The sequence below is a fragment of the Manis pentadactyla genome, chromosome 12 (assembly GCF_030020395.1).
Source record: "Manis pentadactyla isolate mManPen7 chromosome 12, mManPen7.hap1, whole genome shotgun sequence".
Taxonomy (NCBI): domain Eukaryota; kingdom Metazoa; phylum Chordata; class Mammalia; order Pholidota; family Manidae; genus Manis; species Manis pentadactyla.
Window position 1 is genome coordinate 54,189,737 of NC_080030.1, and position 19,424 is coordinate 54,209,160.

At 41.2% G+C, this 19,424-nt stretch overlaps 1 protein-coding gene across 1 annotated transcript in view; it reads left to right on the forward strand.

Moving 5' to 3' along the window:
- The first annotated feature begins 5,470 nt into the window (after window positions 1-5,470).
- Window positions 5,471-19,424, forward strand: part of IL20RA (interleukin 20 receptor subunit alpha) — a 34,781-nt gene continuing 20,827 nt past the window's right edge. The window contains exon 1 of the mRNA XM_036903690.2: window positions 5,471-5,723. Within this exon, the coding sequence (XP_036759585.2) occupies window positions 5,609-5,723 (115 nt within the window). The 5' untranslated portion in view covers window positions 5,471-5,608. The remainder of the gene's footprint in view (window positions 5,724-19,424) is intronic.

Consider the following 19,424-nt stretch of genomic DNA (forward strand, 5'->3'; position numbering starts at 1 on the left):
TATCAGGGAAACAATGCTCTACAAATATTTTCATGTTTCTGGTCAGTTTGTTCTCCTGAGCAAAGGAAACTGGCACATCAGAGAATCACTTCTCCTCCCAGACTCATTTGTTCCTCACATTGCAAGGACATAAGACCTGGAGCCATATGTTCCCATTCAAAGGACAATAAATCTTACTCCCCAAGAGCCAAATGTTTGCAGTCCAGGGTTAGGGACTTTCTCCTGTGCCTTCCTAAGAGAATTCATTTACTGTCCAAAGCATTGGTTTACATTGGGAAAACAGGGTTTATTTCCTTCTCAGAAAAACAGAGTGGTGGCTAAGCAATGTGTAGCCTGGATAAACTTTCAGATTCCTAATTTGGGGCTTACTCTCCTGCAGTGCATGCGTAGGATGCACCTGACTCTCATCATGTCACCCTGGAAGAGAGAACTGAGGCAGTGACCAATGTGTGCAATAATAGTAACTCTGATCTCTGCCCTAGGAGCCTCATGTGTGCTTTCGGCATAAGAATGAACAAACACAGATATTAAAAGCTCATCGTGGAACACTCCTAGCAATAAAAAAAGATAAAAATTACTGATAATGTAACAACATAAATGAGCCACAAAGACATTATGTTGAACAAAAAAGCTAGGTACAGAAGAATATACTCTGAGGTTCTGTTAATAGGAAGGTCAAGAAGAGTCAAAAGTAATCAAATAGTAATGGCAGTCAAAATAGTGATTTCCTATGCTAGGGGTATGAGAAGGGGCATGAAGGAATCTTCTGGAGTGCTGGAAATAGTCTATATTTCGATCTGAGGTTGGTAACATGGTTGGGTATACATGAAAAGCTTGTGATCAGTGTGCTTTAGACACCTTATTTTACGTATGACTTAAAAACTTTTTTTAAAAAGCCTCAACCAATTTTCTGTGGGAATTGGCAAGTGATTTAAAAATTTAAATGGAAATACAATGTGTTTTTTAAAAAGTCAGGATACTCAAATAAGAGCAAAGTAGACTTGCTCTTTCAGCAAAAAGATAAAGTAATTAAAACAGTAGCATTGCATAATAATAGAAAGACCAGTGAGAGAGAGTATAATCTATGAACAGACCCATTCATGAATGGCATTTAGTTTATGAAGAAGACAGAACAGAAGAGGGAAAGGATACTTTTTCAGTAAATAGTGCCAGGTAATTTGGACTCATATACAAAGTAAAACTTGAACTCCTACTTTACATCATATATAAAAATCAATTCCAGGAGGATCATAATTTGAAATGTGAGAAAATAAAACAATAAAGCTCTTAAAAGATAACAGATTAATATCTTCATGACTTTAGGGTAGGATAAAAACATTTTTTAAACATTAACTATAAAAGAAATAATTGGTCAATTAGACCATATTACATTTAAGAATCTCTTTAATCACCCTATTAAGGCAGTAAAAAGGCAAGCCATAACAAGGGGGAAAATATTTGCTATACATATGTGTGTGTGTGTATGTGTATATATGTATCTGCTTAAAGGCTTCATCTTCAGCATATGTAACAAATTCCTTCAAATAAATTAAAAATAAAATTAGACAATCTAATAGCAGCAATAAACAATAAATTTGAGCAAACCCATGACACAAGGGTATACCCAAGTGGCAATAAACTTATAAGTTCTCAATATCATTAGTAATCAGAAAATGCAAATGAAAACCACAGTGAGATACCACTTACAGAGCCTCTAAAGTGGCTAAAATTATGAAGCTTGAAAATACCAAGTGTTGCCAAAAATGTGGAAGAAGAATTTTCATTACAGCTGATGGGAGGGTAAATTGCTGCAACTACTTCAGAAAACAGCTTTGGCATTTTTTACTTACATTGAAATTTTGTCTGTCTTATCCAGCAATTACACTTTGGGGAATGTATGTGGCAGAAATATGTGCACCTAAGCAAGAGGCACATACAAAGAATGTTCAGTAAATAGCAGTGCTATTGCTAACAGCTCCAAACCAGGAAGAATCCGAATGTCATCAAAACCAGAATGGATAATTAAACTGTGGCACTGTCATAGAATGGGTAACTTTGCAGTGTGCACTACAGCTACAGGCAACAACATGGATGACTCTCATAACATTATGTTGAGTTAGAGAAGCCAGATACCGCAGAATATACACCCAAAGGTTTGGGGGAATGGCAAAGGGGTAGAAAGTGGTTTCTGTAGGGTAAGCCTTCTTCTATGTCTTGACTTTGGTGGTGCTAACCAATGCTTTTACTTTGTGATAACTCGTTGGGCTGTAACATCTATCTTGGTGCATTTTTCTGTAAGTGGTACTTGACAACTACAAAATTTTTTTAAGTGCATGAACTCCTCAAAAAAATTGAAAAGACTTGGAGGAAGACTTGATGACATAAGATTCTATAGCATTTTAAATATCAGATATTATTTGGATTTAAGCAGACAGCATAACATAAACATTATTAATAGCCCCCAAATATCCACAAAGAATGGCAGAATGGACTGAAAAAATTTTAGAACTCTCCTAAGTATTGGAGCCTTATTATCTTCTCAGGACTCTCCTCTTTTCTTGAATTTGCCCCTCCCCCAATCCTTTTCAGAGAATTTACCTTGCCAATCCTTTCTCTTTAACTACCACTTGTCCCCTAATCTTCAGGTTTATTTTTGAAGCACTCATTATACAGCATTCTGAACCTGCCCCTGCCTGTACCTGAGTGCCCAGGAATGGGCATCTGTTCCCATTCACAGTGTAGTTCACGATATGGAAATCACACCCATGCTGCATTTCTCAGAAATCAGTAAGTGCATCTTAGTATGTGTGTTATTTCACAGTTCACACAAATGTATTTGCTTTATTTTCCTATATGTAAGAAACATGTAAGTTATTAAACACAGACTTTAGAATTAGATTAACCAGGATTCGGATCCCAGTTCTGTTGCATATTAAGGAAACGACCTGTCCAAGCCTGTTTCCTTGTTTTGTAACTCAGGGTAACGTGACTAACTCAAATAATTGTTTAAGGACCTAAGGAAGTAGTAAATGCAAAATGCTTAGCAGCATGCCTGGCGCAAAGTAAGAATTCAGTAACTTCATATGTTGGTGACAATGGGGATGATGATACTAATGATGATGATACATCACCCCTGGAACTTTTTAAGAGTTATACTGGAATAGGAAGAGCTTGTATTTTTTGTTTGCATATTAGCACTGGGATTGGGGGTAGGAGGTATTGGTTTATGGCTTTTTCTGATCACACAGCCCAAAAATTCATACATCAGGCTCTGCAAAATTAAGATCTCAGGGTATTAAATCATGGCAAGAGTTTTAGTCTTTATGAATAGAGGAAAATCTCTACTTGAATGTGAGTCATTTCGAAACACCTCTGAAGGAGATAATAGGATTTATTTTGACTGGGAAGATTTACACTGGGAGGGACTCGGACTGAAGTTTACAGGTAAGAGGGTAGAATTTAAAGGTATTAAGGAAACTCCCTAAGGTGAATTCTAGGTCACAGGTAAAAACGAAAGAAAAATAATGACTGCACTCTTTAATTTAATGCATAAGCAACATCAACTGAACACCTAGCAATTTCTCGGGTAGCACTCATCCTACAAAACCACAGGCATCCTGGGGACAGAGAGGTCAGTTTGCTGACCAGTTTAATTCTGACTTGCTGTCTGACGTGTAAAGGGGAAGCTGAGGAGGAAGCGGGAGAGGAAGGAGGGACATAGAGAACAGTATTGGCTCACAAACAAGGGGTAGCCCACTTACTAGGGGCGAGGGCTCCTTCTCATTTCCATTTCCTAGAGGGCGGAAACAATGAACTATTAGTGCTCAAGTTAAAGATTAGGGGCAAGGGAGGGAGGGCTATGTGCAGTTTACTTTAGCCCCTTTATGTCCTTAAATGATTCATATTTGAACAGAAACGCATTCAAGTCCTAAAGTTTAGACACCAAAAAAGGATTGGTCCAAAACACCTTTGTGGCAAATACATATCACGTTTAACCCACTAGACTTAAAAGTATGCTTTTAAGAGGGCTTAAAATGATAGTGATGGAGTTAACTAATACAGTTTACAGTAAGAATAGCAACTCAAGAAAATGCTTAGGATGTACGGATAACATAGATCTCTTCCTAAGAGAGTCCTTCCTACACTCTTAACTGAATCAGTCCAGCCGGGAACACAGAACCATACTAGCGATTTTCACAGGAAGAATTTGCTAGGGGTTATTGGTTAAATAGATGTTGGAGAACTAAGACAGAGAAAGTACTTACAGGAAGCAATACCAGCCCCAGGACTGAAGGGACAAAGGGGGGATGTGGGTTTACATCCTGAGCGAGGAACCCAGGACACGGGAAGGCAGGCCTCCGAGAATGGGGGCATGGCCAGCCCAGTACTGGTAATGTGGGCTGATTCTGGGAGTAGGGGAAGAGGCAGGAAACTAGACAGAAAACCCACTGCTTTCACCGCGGTAGAAACACTGGGGGGTCTTGCTGACAAGAACAGCAAAGAAATAGGAAGCAGAAGGTCTCTCCCCTCCTCCTCCCGCATTCAGTATTCCTCCTGCACCCCTGCTGGCAGAACCTAAAGGACCCCGCTGACAAGCAAGAAATGTGACTGGGGAGTCCGCGGTGCCGCGTGCATCACGAGGCCGGAGGGACAACCTACCTGGCCTGGCCGCATCCTCTGTTCCCACGTCTTCCTGGGTTGGAGGAAATCGTATATTTAGGGAGCTCTGAAAATCCTGCCCAACCTCTCCTTTCTACCAAAAGGACTTTTTTTTCCCCATTACTTTATATTCTCTTTTCTAGGATAAAGATAGTTGATCTAATCTTAAGGTTGTTTCTCTTGTACGCTGGAAAATAGGTATTTGTGAGAGAGAGGGGTAATACCTCCGAGGTAAATCGTTTATTTCTCTATTCTCGGGCTGTGCCCAACCTTTATAACTCCCTCTCAAGAACTGAGACTGGCTCGCTGGTTTTTCATATATTTCTTAATTTTAAACCCCACATCCCATTATGAGGAGTGGTAGAATTCGAATCAGGCCTGCGTGGAAAACCACACACTACACCTCACAGGCTCGGGGACTTCATTCAGGCTGATATCTCAACTTTTAGTTTCCCTTTCTTCATATGTAAAATGGAACAATAATTGCAGGGAGTGAGGACTAAATGAAATCAAATACAACGTATGACAGAGAACCTGGCAGTATGTTGAGAAATAAACATCCATTTCATTCTTCTTCTGGGACTGAGATTTGGCATTTCAAAAGTTTTATAGAAGAGGCATCAAACCTGAAAACCAGCACCACTTTTCAATGCGCTGGCCGCACTCTCGTGGAGTGTCACCTGCACAGGTGACCCCCGCTGGCTGTGGTCCTGGAAGCGCGCACGGAAGCGCAGAACCGAAAGCCGGAGAGGCTGGAGACTAGAGTCGCGGGCGGCCTCCCCCGCCGGGCTTCCAGCTGGGCTCCGGCGCGGCGAGGGTGGGGCGCGGGCAGGGCACCGCCTCCCGGGCGCCGGGCCGTCAGGAGGGCCGCGCGCAGCGCGAGCTGCGGACCACGGGCGCCCCCGGGAGGCTGCGCCGCGCGCTGAGATGTAACCGGGCCGCGCCGCGCATGTGGGCTTCCCGACCCCCAGGGAGGGCGGCGGCCAGAGGGGCCCCGGCGCGCGGCCTCCCGGCCCTGCTGCTGCTGCTGGGGCTGCTCGCGGCCGCGCCGTCGGGACGCGCAGGTAGGTGTAGCCTGCTGCCGGCGCGGAGGGAGCCTCGCAGCCCCATCGAGGGGCCCACCCTCCCGGCTCCGGCCCGCGCGGCCACCGGGTTTCCCTTTCGGACTCGCGGAGCGGACGGCGCAGTGTGTCCGCGGGGCCCCTGGGGAGAAACTTAACGCCGCCCCTCGCGCGCCCGGGGCTGGGTCAGGTTCGCAGGGCTCCGCGTGTCGCACTTGTCAGTGCGGGGCTGCAGTCGGGTGCTCGCTCTGAGCGGCAGCCACACCTGGTAACGCGGTCGGCTGGAGCGACCGTGCGCGTCGGCCTGGCCGACAGGTCGCAGGCTCCCGCCAACCTCGCCGCCGCCGCGCGGAGAAGCCCCGTCCGTGTGCGCGCCTCGGCCGCTCGGAGCTGTAGCCCTTCAACCAGAAGCTGCCCCCGGGCTGGAGGGGCGAGGGGACGTGAGCGCTTTAAAAAACCAGCCTCCCTAAAAGTCCTCTCAAGGGACGGCATCTAGAAAGAGGCAGCATTTCTAAAGTAAGATCGCCACTCCTGGGCACGTCATTTTTGACTTTGCAGTTCCGACCTCGTGCAGAAAGGAGCTCTTTGTTTGGAAATAACAAAACTTTTAACTGATTCATGACAGAAGGAACTGAAGTTTTTTGGGGTTTTTTCCTGAGTTTAAACTCTCTACCAACTGGAATCCAGTGAACCAGAATGATTCATTAAGCTGATTTCTTTTTTCTTCTTCTGCTTTTCTGGTTTATGAGGAGAAAAAAAATTTTTTTAAGCAAGATATATCTGAAATCCTTTTTTAAAAAAATTAAAACAACAAAACTTCCCAGAATACCTTACTTTGTAGCCTTGGATTGAGCTTCTGTGCCTTCTAACCCAGAACTGCACAGCAGTGAATGCAAAATGTCCACAGAAGTACTAGTTAAAGAAAAAGTCAAGTTCATTGTAGTTACAAAGCTGAGAAAAGGGTGCATATAGATTTGGGCAGATTTTTGAACAATAGAGTTTTCAATCCTAAATATGCCACAAATTTTAGTTATATTCTCTTTTACTGTAACTGCATCAGAAACTACTATTTCTGAGTTATGCAAATATTGAGACTTCAGCTACCAGATATAAATTTGCTTGTCTCTATTTTTAATCAAATAGATAAGTAAAACTTGCTCCTTAATCGACTTAGAAGGCGGACATTAAAAGGTAGTAATATTCTTGGTTTCAAAGCAAAATTTGAAGAAGAACCCTTCTCTGATTCATGAGACCAAAGTACTTCCTTAGCTCTTTTTAAAGCATTTCTGCCCCTTCTGGGACTCTCTGCCCTCTAACGACTGCTGGAAAACTTGGTTAGAATGTATATGTGGTTACCTAAGTACCATATCTGCCTCTTAAGAAAGAGCGATGAATCAGCCACAGTATCTGCTGAGCAGTGTGGGCTTTAAGAGCTCTACCACTTCGCCCCTCCTGGATAGGTGAAGGCTGTGTTTGAATTTTTAGCACAAAACTTCAAAGCCGTACAACTTAGTGTTTTGATCAATACCAAACGTACAAAGAGAAAGAAAAAAATTCAACATAGCAACAACATTTTAGGAAAATAGTGATATTTTATTTCAGGTAAGCTTTTAATGGCATGCAGCCCATCTTTGATGCTCCCTCAAAGCAGGCATGACACACACTCTCACATTCACTCTCTATAAACTCTCCAGAGATAGAGGCTTTAAAAGGAAGTCTGTCCCTGTGGGTGATCAAACTCTGTGCTCTTGGCCCATTCCCATATCCTATTCCTCAGCAAAGATAAAGAACCATGGTCAGCATTATATAAATAGGCATTCAAAGCCAGTAAGAAAGAGTGGGAGATGTCTTCCCAAGGTCGTGTATCATCCTCTCCTCAAGCCCATCAGAGGCTTCCACTGCTCAGAGTTCATTCTAAATTCTCTCTCCTCCAAGATCTTCTGTGGCCCACTCCTGCCTGTCCCTCCAGCCTCGCCTCACACCACTGAATTCCACCATCCTGGCCTTTCAGCCATTCCTAGAACATGCCCACCTCTTTCCATCTCAGGGTCCTCACACCTGCAGCACACTGCTGTAATGCCCCTGCCCTCTCTGCACCTGGCTGAGTCCTGCTCAGACTTGGCGTCCACCTCCAGTGTGCCTCCCCTCAAAGAGACCTCCCAAAATCCCCAAAGAGAGGGAGAAATACAGTTTATCATGTCTATGAACAAATGAGCCTAACTTTAGTTTTGGAGCTTCAGAATGCAGTCTAAATATTACCACTTGGCCTATGCTCATCAGAACTAATGTACCATAATTATCATAGTGAGGATATCTTTTGAAGAGTCTCTTCTTAGATAAATAGTAACACTGGTTATTTTATTTAACTATTCCAGGACATACTTTATATACACACAAATGATTCCAGTAAACTAAATTTTCTTCATTAGCTTCTTTTCTTCACTTTTAATTTTGAACCAACTTGAGTCTTACAGAAAAGATTCAGAAATAGTACAGAGTTCCCATAAATCCCTCACCTAGTTACCCCAGTTTTATCATCTTACATGATGCTAAATGATGTTCAATTAACATTTTATGTGGTGTACTATATTCATTCAGAACCAAGAAGTTAACATTGGTTTAATGTATTCACTCAAATACAGACCCTGTTTGAATTTCACCTGTTTTTACACTAAGGCCATTTTCCATGTTTCCTCCATGTCCTCCAACCTTTAAGAGTTCCTCAGCCTTTCTTTGCTTTCATGTCCTGGACATGTGTAAAGAATTCCTGTCACCTCTTCCTTAGACTGTCTCTCAGTGTGGGTTCATTTGCTGTTTCCTCATGATTTTAGAGCATGGTTATTCCTGTTTAGCAGGGATCCCACACAAATTCTCTTGTCTCTCCCAAGCTGCATCATAGCCAAGGATTCACAGTATTAATATGACTTCCTCCTGGGATGTTAACATTGATCACATGGTGGAGCTGGTATCTGCAGGCTTTCTCACTATAGAATTACTACTTTTCACTCTGTGATTAATAAATATCTTGTGGGAAGATTCTTTGAGATCATGCAAACATCCTGTGTCTCCTCAAATTTATACCCACTAGTGTAAATTAGTATCCATCAGTGGAGAGTGACTACAGCAGCTATGGTGATTTGTTATTTCACTCTTTGCTTCTCTATTTATTAATTGGAATTCCTTTGCAAGAAAGAGCTGTCCCTTCTCCCCCTCTTATTTATTAGATTGTTTAAATATTTCAATATAGACTCATAAATATTTACTTAATTCTTTGAGTTAGAATCCAATACTATCATTATTAATTTTGTTATGCCAATTGTTCCAGCATTGTCCACTAAAACTCTTCTAGCTTGGCCCCTGTGTGCTTTCAATAAGCCCCAATTGTTTGGAGCACTTGTCTCTTTCTAGCATGGCGAAATGATTGAGGCTCATTTATTTTCCCTCCCCACCCCACCCCCCAGAATTAACCGCTTCCCCGTGGAGCTCTAGCTCCTTCTACTGGAGAGCAGGATTTAGAAACCAATATCCAGGCAGGCTCATTGCTACTGGAATGTTGTTTCTAGGCTCACTCAGCAGACAGAGCTGGGAATTACAAATATGTATACTAACCCAGTCATCCACACACATCTGTATTTCTGTGTGTGTGTGTGTGTGTGTGTGTGTGTGTGTGTGTGTGTGTGTGTGTATAGAAGACAGTGAGCTTCCACCAACAACTCTGATTCCAGTCTAACAGCACAGGCAGGATTCATTCTGCCTTCCTCTTTACTTGTAGTTTCCTTCTCCAACAGTGAAAAGGCCAGATATCATTATCTATAATAGGTTTACTTATTTGTTCAATCCTAGTAAAAAGCTGTTTCAAAATTGCTGTTTCCCACCATTAACCTGTGAGAAGCACATTTACTAATTGGATTATAGCACTTATATATAATTCTTTGGTCTTCAGCTTTATAATATCCAGTCAAGATACCATTGACTAAAGCTACTAAGATTAGCCCAATTTTTTCTTCACCTCCTTTATTATGGTTGTTATCCATTTTCAAGAAGACTAAGTCCATTTGTTACCATTGATTAGGGTTCCCTCACATCTAGTTGGCTTTGTTTGTTGATTTGTGGGTATTTGAAGGGTATGAGAAAAGTTACTGTGGTTCAAGAGTCAGAGCTGCACAGAAGGGTGCACTCAGAGGTGTCGCTCCCTTCTCATCCCTTCGACTTCGGTCCCATTTCACACCCCCTCCCATAGGTAACCAGTTGCCTTAGTTTCTGGTTTATCCTTCCTGTGTTTCTTTTGCACCAATAAATAGATACATATGTATTTTCTCATATCCCTCTTCTTTCTTACATGAAACAGCACACTAGAGATATGTTTTGCATTTTGCTTTTTCTCACTTAGTTTAATTTTTTTCTGCTTCTCAAGTCAGTAATCCTTAAGGGTACTCCCCAACTATACCAGCCAAATTTATTCCAAAGGTAAATTATTTCCAAAACGTAGCACGACAACACCTTGTTTGAACATATTAAATGCTACTTGTCAGGCACCAGGTCTAGGTCTGGCACCTGACAAATAGCTAAAGCAGGACTTGCAGGCTCAAATGAAACAAGCTTGTCTCCTCTTCCAGCTTCTCCCCTGTTACCGTTGGCGCAGACATGAGTGATTCCTTGTGCATTTGCAGGGCTTCCTCATTTGCCAGCTTGAGGCCCATGTCCAGCATGTTTGCAGAGATCACATAGCCAAGATGCAAGCATGTGGCTGAAGTTATTACCAGCTGCACCCTTCGGAGTGTGTGTTCCTGCTGCCGGGACTGGTTATTGAGCTTCCGATAGGACACATTCAGGAAAGGCAGCATTCACTTCCTAGAACAACTAGGGATGAGGAGGAAGCGATAGTTTTCTAGGTGAACCTTTTTAGATAGCTCTGTCTGTTAGAGCGGTAGGTAGGATGCATATTTTCCATTTATGCATAAACTCTGTACAAAGACAAAGACAGTAGGCAGATGGAATTATTAATGCTATAAAAGTAATACTTGAGTATAAGCATTTCAACATAAAACAATATTTTTAACAAAACTGAGTATCTGTGTGTTGCCTTCTTTAGTGCTTGGCATGGTACTTTTAGAAAATATTACTTAGTAATTTACATTCCTTGACTTAAAGCATCTTTCATTATATGCATGATATTTTTTAAATGACTTTCTACTCACATCTTTTTCTTCAATGTACAATTTTACCAGATATCACTGACACACTTACCTACATGATGATTTTAAAAAATACCTAAGAATTAACTGCATTTTAAGGCAGCATATATTTTAATAAATGAAATCATTTTATATTACTTATAAAGTTATCCTATGATTGTGATGTTCTGACAGCATTTTTACTTTTTCATGAGACATTGTCACAAAAGCTGATACCAGAAAAAAGAATTGCACTATAATCAATCCCAAGTGGTATCAATTACGTATAAAATTGGAAAGCAAGAAAACTTTGGGAAAAAGAATGCTGGCTGGAGACATTAAAGTTAAATACTGCCTCCACTTTATTTTTCAGAATTCCTTTTGATATAGACACTCAGGGTTGATGAGACCTTACAGTCCAACCAACTGCTTCTCTCTTGAATCTTACTTAAAGTCGTTACCTGTCTGCTGCTTGAGCACCTCTCAACACAGGAAACTACTCCTGGCACCCTAGTCAGGTTGTCCTGTCCTTGCGGACTTCCAACTATTAAAACGTTCCTCCCTATAATAAGCTATGGTCTTCCTCTCTTTCGTGTCCACCCATTGTTGGTCTTCACTCTAAACTGATGACACCTTACAGAACAAGCCGCTCAGATTAGACGAAGGCAGTCATCCCACCTCCTCTGTGTCTTCTTTGCTCTCAGTTAACCACCTCCTAGGTTAGGTCACGCCAGCTCCCTCTGCCTCCTGGTCTTTTCAGCGTGTGTGCATGTTCCAGTGTGTCCGTGAGCCCCCAGGCCGACTCCCAGTTGATTACGATGAGATGGCAGGTCTACTACATTTTAAATACTACAACTGGCAGGTTCATCCTTAAATGGCTCGGCATGGGTTCTTGGTGAACACAGGGATCCTGATGCCTAAGAGGCGCCCTCCTTTTTCATCTTTTATTTTTGTTGTCTTCTATGAGACACAAACCATGACCCCTCATCTAAACTCAGAATTTCATATGAATACAATTGCACTTCGTGGAGGTGGTTTTCTTTTCTGTTTGATTCTTGGGAGACAGAAGATGGAAGTATGGCATAATGTTTTATCTAGGACTCAAAATGTCTGGGATGGTAGTCTTTAGACCTTTAAGGATACTCTTTAATGGAAAGAAAATTTGTATTGATTATAAATATTCCATACTCAATATTAGTTCTGTCTTTGAGTGTGGTGGTCACTGCCCTGCCCATTGAGTCCCCAAAATGGCTTCCACACAGCTGCTTCAGTCACTGTGCACGCTGCTTAATCCAATGCCAGCTCTGCCTCCAGGGTGTGCTTCATCCTTTACAGATTTGTCAGTATTACTTCTTCAATATGGACAGGCTTGCTTTTCATCCAGCCTCCTCAAAGTTCATCCTACACAGCTGCATTTGTATTTTGGTAATAGGGGTATTATGGCAACCACGTCCTCCTAATTAAGGCATTTGTTTACATCATTTCCATCATTCGAATTTCCTCCTTCTTACTTTTGCAGATGTTTTTTCTCCTTACCTCAGTCTCCTGATCTGTACTTCCAGGTGACTTGGCCACTTTTAACGCATTCATTTTTATCTACAATAAACATGTGTCTATTTTTTAGGGAAAACAGAAGCAAGCAACAGACACCTACTGTATTAGTTTCTTAAGGCTGCCCTAACAAAGTACCACTACCTCAGGAGTTGAAAATAACAGAAATTTGTTATCTCACAGTTCTGGAAACTAGGAGGTGTAAATCAAAATGCTGGCAGAACTGATTCCTTCCGGAGGCTCTGAGGGAGCATCTGTTCCGGGCCTTGCTCCTAGATTCCTGTGATTGCCACAGTCCTTGACATTCCTTGGCTTGTTGATCATTATTCCAATCCTGCGCCTTCAAATGATGCTCTCTTTCTGCTCAAATTTCCCCCTTTTATAAGGATCCCAGGCATATTGGATTAGGGCCCATCCTAATGACCTTTTTTAGGCTTGATCACCTCTATAAAGACCCTGTATCTAATAGAGGTTACTTTATGAGGTACTGGAGTTAGGATTTCAACATAGTGATCTTGGGGAACACAGTTGAGTTCATAACACCTCTCATGTCCTCAGAGACTTATGGAGTGGTGAGCAGGATCCATGGGCTTGGCTTCTAAGGCAGGGAAAAGCTACCCTTTTGGCTCCATAAACATTGCACCTCCTCAACATATTTATCAATGGTCTATGTCCACTGCCAAAGGGAAATTTTTGCACTTTGACGGCAAAACCCTCACTCTTGCTCCAACCAGGACCATTTTCATACTTTAGGGTAAATATCCATGCGATTTCAAGGCATCCTTCCTCCTCCATTTTAGATTAAAGTATGTATATTGCAAAAGATCCACTAATTATCTACTAAATGATCTACCTTGTTATTTTTAAAGTTGGTTCTTAGTTTTTAAATGCAAAATAAAATATTACATGCAGATCAGTGGCAAATAAGGGAAGGAGGTGATCTGAGGTGATCAGATTTAAGGAAAAAGAATGACCTAATACTCAGTGCATCCATTTTGAGTTTTCAAAAGTTAAGTGATACAATGTGATTTTTAAATGATCTTCCTCTGAGCACTTTTCATTCGTTTATTCAATGTCATTCATTTATACACATCAGGAATAGTTCTAGGCCTTTGAGGTGAACAAGAAAACAAAGTTTCTTCATGCAGCTTTTAGTCTCGGACAGGTCATTACCTTAACATATAAGTGCCGGAATTGAGGAAACTAAGCTTCTTTAGAAGCGCAGAATTAAGCAACTGATCTAATCTAGGGGTCAAGCAGGCTCCCTATAAAAAGGGTCCTTTAAGCTGAGACATATATATAAGATGGAGAGGAGAACAGGATGCATTAGAGATCAAATGTCTAAGTAAATGTCTTACTATGAATAAAGCATACTTCATATGCTCGTAGGGAAAAACATGTAAATTCAATAAATAGTCGTAGGAAGGCTGCCATTAATATTATGTAGAATAACTATAATCAATATAAATTCAGAAATTTTTCACTTAAAATGTCAGCAAGAAAATAAAGCTAAATCCTGCTCTACGCATATTCTATCTATAAATTACCAGGTAAATATTCCTTTTTCACACCTACATTTCTTTTCTTATAAAACTACAAATCAACAAGCAAAACCCAAGAACGAATAGCAAAATTCCATGAAGAGGATGACTTTTCTGAAGCTGGTATTACTAAGCAGGTAGGAATAAGGAAGCTTCGTAGCTACAGGACGGCCTGACCTCAAGGTCATTGGCAGCCTCAGCAAGTAAGTCACTGCGGTCTGAGGCTCTTTGCAATACTGAATCAAACCACCAAGAATTATTAAAAGGCACAATTGTTACAGTTTTGGTTGTCTAAGATAGGGCTGGTGTCCTGGGTGCTGTTTTCCACTCCCTGAATCCACACAGTGTTTTGAGGGCTCTGTGAGCTTTAATGAGCAAGAGCAAAGAGTATGTCATTGATCCAATGTAATTGATCCATTCTCTGCGCTGCCGCTGGAGACGCTCCAAGGTTGTCAGTGCAGCAGTGCCTTTGACTCTTCTTCGTGGGCGGCCTCTTGCCTGCAGCTCTGCTCTTAGCCTGACCAGTGGGTGTTTTTGCATCTTTACTGCAAAACAGTACCTCAAAAAGCTGATCTTCAATGAGGCCTAGGCAGCCTCATAGTGGAACCCTTGTTCATTTCATCTCATTTAGTTACACAACTTCCTCAAGGCATAATTCAACCCCAAAGAGGTCTGATCCCAGTCCTGGTCACCCTCAAAAATCTCAAAACATCTATTTGTGCTATAGAGGAGAGTTTGCCTTTTGAAAAATAGTTCATTTTTCTGACAGTGTTTCTGATGGCTACTGTACACTTCCATCTTCATCTTGTTCAATTGGGAAATCTTAGGTCACAACTGAAATAACATTATCAACCTCATTTACCTCAAAATTCCAATAGACAATGAGCAGAAATAAATACTATTAATTATTTCCAAATCACCACTAAACAATTATTTTTAGGACTCTCTTAATCTTTTCCTCACGTGTTTATCTTGTCAATTTTCTCTCTGAGACTGTCAAAGGATGGAGATATTATTGGAAGAATTCATTACTTCTGTGAGGAGAAAAAGAAGTACTAGTTGTGAAAATGATTTGTAAAATAAAGTGGATAATGTATGGTGATACTATATACATAACTCTCAATTCAGCCAGGAGTTCCCCACAGAGATTCTTTTTAATATCTTGGTGGTCCCAAATGGTTTGTCTTTACCTCTTGTTTTTTCTTTTATCTTTTCCTTTCTGAGGCAAGTTATCGAGTAGCAGAGACTCTAACCCACAGTCGAATCTGCTTTTCCAAAGTTACTATGGTATTCATTATCACCATACTTTATTATACTTTGGAGATCACTAAATGTGGATATAATCAAGTCCCTGCCCTCAAAAAGTTCATTTCCAAAAGGGAAGGGAAGACATTCATATAAGAGATGGCTTAAGGTAGTAGGACTGATTTTCTAATGAACAATGAGACTGACATATACAATTAATAATGGAATCTTCAAAATAGGCATTTTAGAAGGCTACACACAAAAATCTCCCAGCAACGTGTTTCTTCACTTCCTTTCAGACTTCCAGGTACAGCCTGCACACAGCAGTCAGAATACCATCAAGTGGCGAATCTTCATCTTGGCAAATCTTTAGTTTTCAAAAGCCTTGAAAGCCACTTACAACAAACTTGGGAAATCAACCTGGGAAATGCTATGTTGGATAAAAACAAGGTGGGACTATTAAAAAAAATGAGATAGAATTTTGTTTGCATGTTTCAAACTACATGTGAAGATAATTGTAGCTAAAAGGAGTATGCCCCAAATGCCATGAGCTGAGCAGTCCCATGGGAATAATTATAAACCCTCCCAAGGGAACTACTTGGAAGATGAGCACTCTCTTTGATGAGTGAACATCAATATATTTATTTTTAAAAGTAGTCTCTACCTTCCTACTTGCTATCAAACACCAACATCAGTATTCAAAAACATGTTTAAGCACATAGATTTACTAATTGAGGTGTGGCTCTAAAGATGTAACACCACTTTTTTTGTATGACTTATGCATCGCTCATCCACATAAATGTTCACGTACCTGGCAGGAGAAGCATATATTGATGGATTGTGTCCTAGATTCAGAAAATATCTGCTCCACAAGAGCAGGACCTTCTGTTTCTGTCCTCCCCTAGTGCCTCAGTTTCTTTTTCTAGCACACAGTATGTGCTGTGAATGGCATGATGGTGTACAGTTCCTCCAAGAAAACCTTCAAATGAAACTTGGATTTTCCTCCTTGGATTTCTTACATCTCTCCTTAGAGGGCAATCATCTGTACCGTGTAAAAATTATAATGATCATACAGTGCCTTCTTCCTCCCACAACACTGTTCTTTGGAGCACTTCCTAAAGACAATAGGTGAGTAACTTAGTAGAGAGAGCCCTGGTATTGGCAGAACACCTGGGCTCCAGCATCCTCAGAATGACTGGATAACCACTTGGGCATTTATGTATTCAACTGTAAAATGAGATTACTGCTGCGGAGGACAGTACCGATCTAGTGATTACGTAGCTCTTTCTTCGTGCCAGGCACTGTTCTAAGAGCTCTATATAAACAATCTTATTTAATCATCCCAACAAACCTATGAAGCAGGCTTTTATTGTTTCATTTTACAAGTGAAGAAATTGAGGTACAGAGGTTAAGTAACTTAGTTAAGGGTGCACTGCTGGTAAGTGGTAGAGAGCAGGGATAGGCCCCAGTGTGGCTCTAGAGCTCTTGTTCTTAGAACCTCTCTCTGACCTACTCACGTAAACAATTACCGGAAACCAATGGGATAGAGTGACTGGTAGTGCCCTGTATAACATATAGAATTATTACAGAGAAAACTGAAGTGCTGTAAATGTACAGCAGTGAGAGGACAAAGAAATAATAATGAAGTAATAGTGGGGTGGTAGTTAGGGGAAGATAATTGAGATCAAAGGAACTGATGGTATTACCAAACCATGCTCTCTCCTTTGCAGAAGACAACTGGGTACCTTTGCTCAGGTAAATAGTTTCTGAGTGACATTTTAAGTGCTGTTTTGACAGCTTACCTTTTAAGGGCATTTGATATATAATTAGGGGGGAGAGGAAGAGAGAAGAGTTAATGTATTTCAAGAGAAATTGTTTATAACTTGAAACGAAAGAAAATATGCCTTTTCTTTCAGCATGAAGAGGTTAGAACAATGCTTCAGAGAATCTATTTGAAGGTAGCAATACCATTTGGCTCTCTTCAGTGATGGTCAGGATGAGTTAGGTACAACCTTTTCTTCCTGAAATTGGTTAACCACCCTCTGGGGGTTTTTGTACATCAGTTCATTCTAACCCCAATAGGAAACTCATTCAGGAGGTGGATTTTTTTTATTTTTTGGTCTTATAAGCATATCAAGGTATTTCCTATTTCAAAAGACACTTGGAATATGTAGCAACCACTTGCCATGACTACTACTCCTTCCTTAAGAAGCATCTGTCAAGTATCCTGACTCTGCTAATCCCCTGTGTATAATAAAAGTTTGCCAAGGTGATTTCAAGCTATTAAGGTTGGGCAGTTCAGGCTTTTCCACCTTCATTCAGACACTCATATGAATCTGGGTCCTGCCCTATCTCCGTGATTTATGTGAGCCCCGCTGATCTCTGGTTAGTCCAGTTCAAAAGCACTTATTTGCCAGCAAAGACATTAATTTGCTGGGAATACAAGAACTTTTGTAAGACATGGTGCCCAGGGTCAAACAGCACAGAGCCTAGTGATTCCTTTGCTCCAGCTTCAGAAGGACAGTGGGGGCAGGAGAGGGGGCTGTGCTGAGACTTTCTCTGGGCAAGACTGCGCAGGGCTTCCTCAGTGCTGAGCTTTCCTAGTTAGTCATGAGCCTGAGAAATTCAAGTGGCCCCAAAGGGGAAGTCCCCAGAAGTGGACACATGGATTGTTAATCCTCTTGCCACACGGTTGTTTTCCTCCCCAGTGGTTGAGCATACTGTCCATAATGGGAAAGCTGGAGCACTTCACCCCAAAAGAGAAGGGTTGGGTAACCACGAGAATGATTACCCTAGCTGTAGCTCTTTGTGAGTTCACTCTGAAAACCTCACCACTTTTCACTGCTGTTCATCAGGCATTAATGCATGCATAAGCTTCTTTCACAGTATAAGGAAATGGAAATACCTTTTACTGTCAGGTATATAAAACTGCAACATTCCTAGACAGTGACTTTAGCATCAGCTTTGAAGCCACTAGGAAAATGTCACCTACCATTTTGCTACACCCAGAGACCTGTATACAAAGTAACTCTGGGAACCAATGTAGCAACCACATTTTATAAAACTACACTAATGAAGTTGTCATAGATTTTCCCATTTCAAATGTCACTTATCTATTCTCTTCCTACTAGGAGGACTCAAGAGTAGACATAGGACTTCTTCCTTATTGTGTATAACATAGATGAAGCTGGGCTAGACTTTCCCAAAGGCCAAGATAAAACAAAAATAAAATAAACACTAGGAGGAGACAAAAATCCAAATGATGTAATTTACAAGATATAGCTAACTAAACATTACTTGGAAATGCATTAAGTGTACACTTCCTTATCAACCCCTCACAACTTTGTTAACACAGAGGCCATCTTAAATACCCACAGTGCAAAGTCCACACCCTAGTCAGGGAAGCCCCACAGAATGCAGAGGTCCTGCCCCTTTTGGAGGTCTTCTCAGTTCCATTTTTCTCTTCAGAGACCGGCCTCTTACCCAGGTGACTGTCGTCTGGATTGCCCACTCCCTGTAGTGGAGACCATGCATATCCCACACGACATCACAATATCATGTCATGAAAATAGTACAAGCAGATATTGATTAAATGGATGCATCCATGGAGGAATGGTATAGTATCTTTTAGTTCCGAAAGATGCTATAGGACAAGGGTACCAACACAGCAGGGCAAGTTACTAGAGAGCTGCAGGTCATTTGGTGTGGTTGGTGAACATGGTTATCTTTGGCAGAATTACAAAAGGGGAGGTTGGACCACACCATGCAGAATGGTGTGTACCAAACCAAAGTTTTAATGGTATAGCACTCCCAGAAATAAAACTAGGTGTACCAATCCAATTGTTTTATGATTTGGGATGTGAAATCAATGGATCACCAGAGACTCAGAGTATTATTTACAGGCCATAAATCTATGTGAACAAAAATGTTTTGTTACCCATAAATTAGCACATGACTCCTGGTATCAACATGGGTGTGACATATTTTCACTTGGGTGTTGATTAAATTATCTTATCAGTACTGGAGGTTAGAAAACTGACTTATCTCAACTGGAATGTTTGTTGAGGAGTGTCTTTCTTGGTTACTGAAACTTGAAACAAACACAGTGCCTAAAAGCTTTGCAAAGATTTTTAAACCACAAGAAAATACTAGTCATAAATTGTTTCTCTTCTTCAGGTGTGCTATTTCTCCTC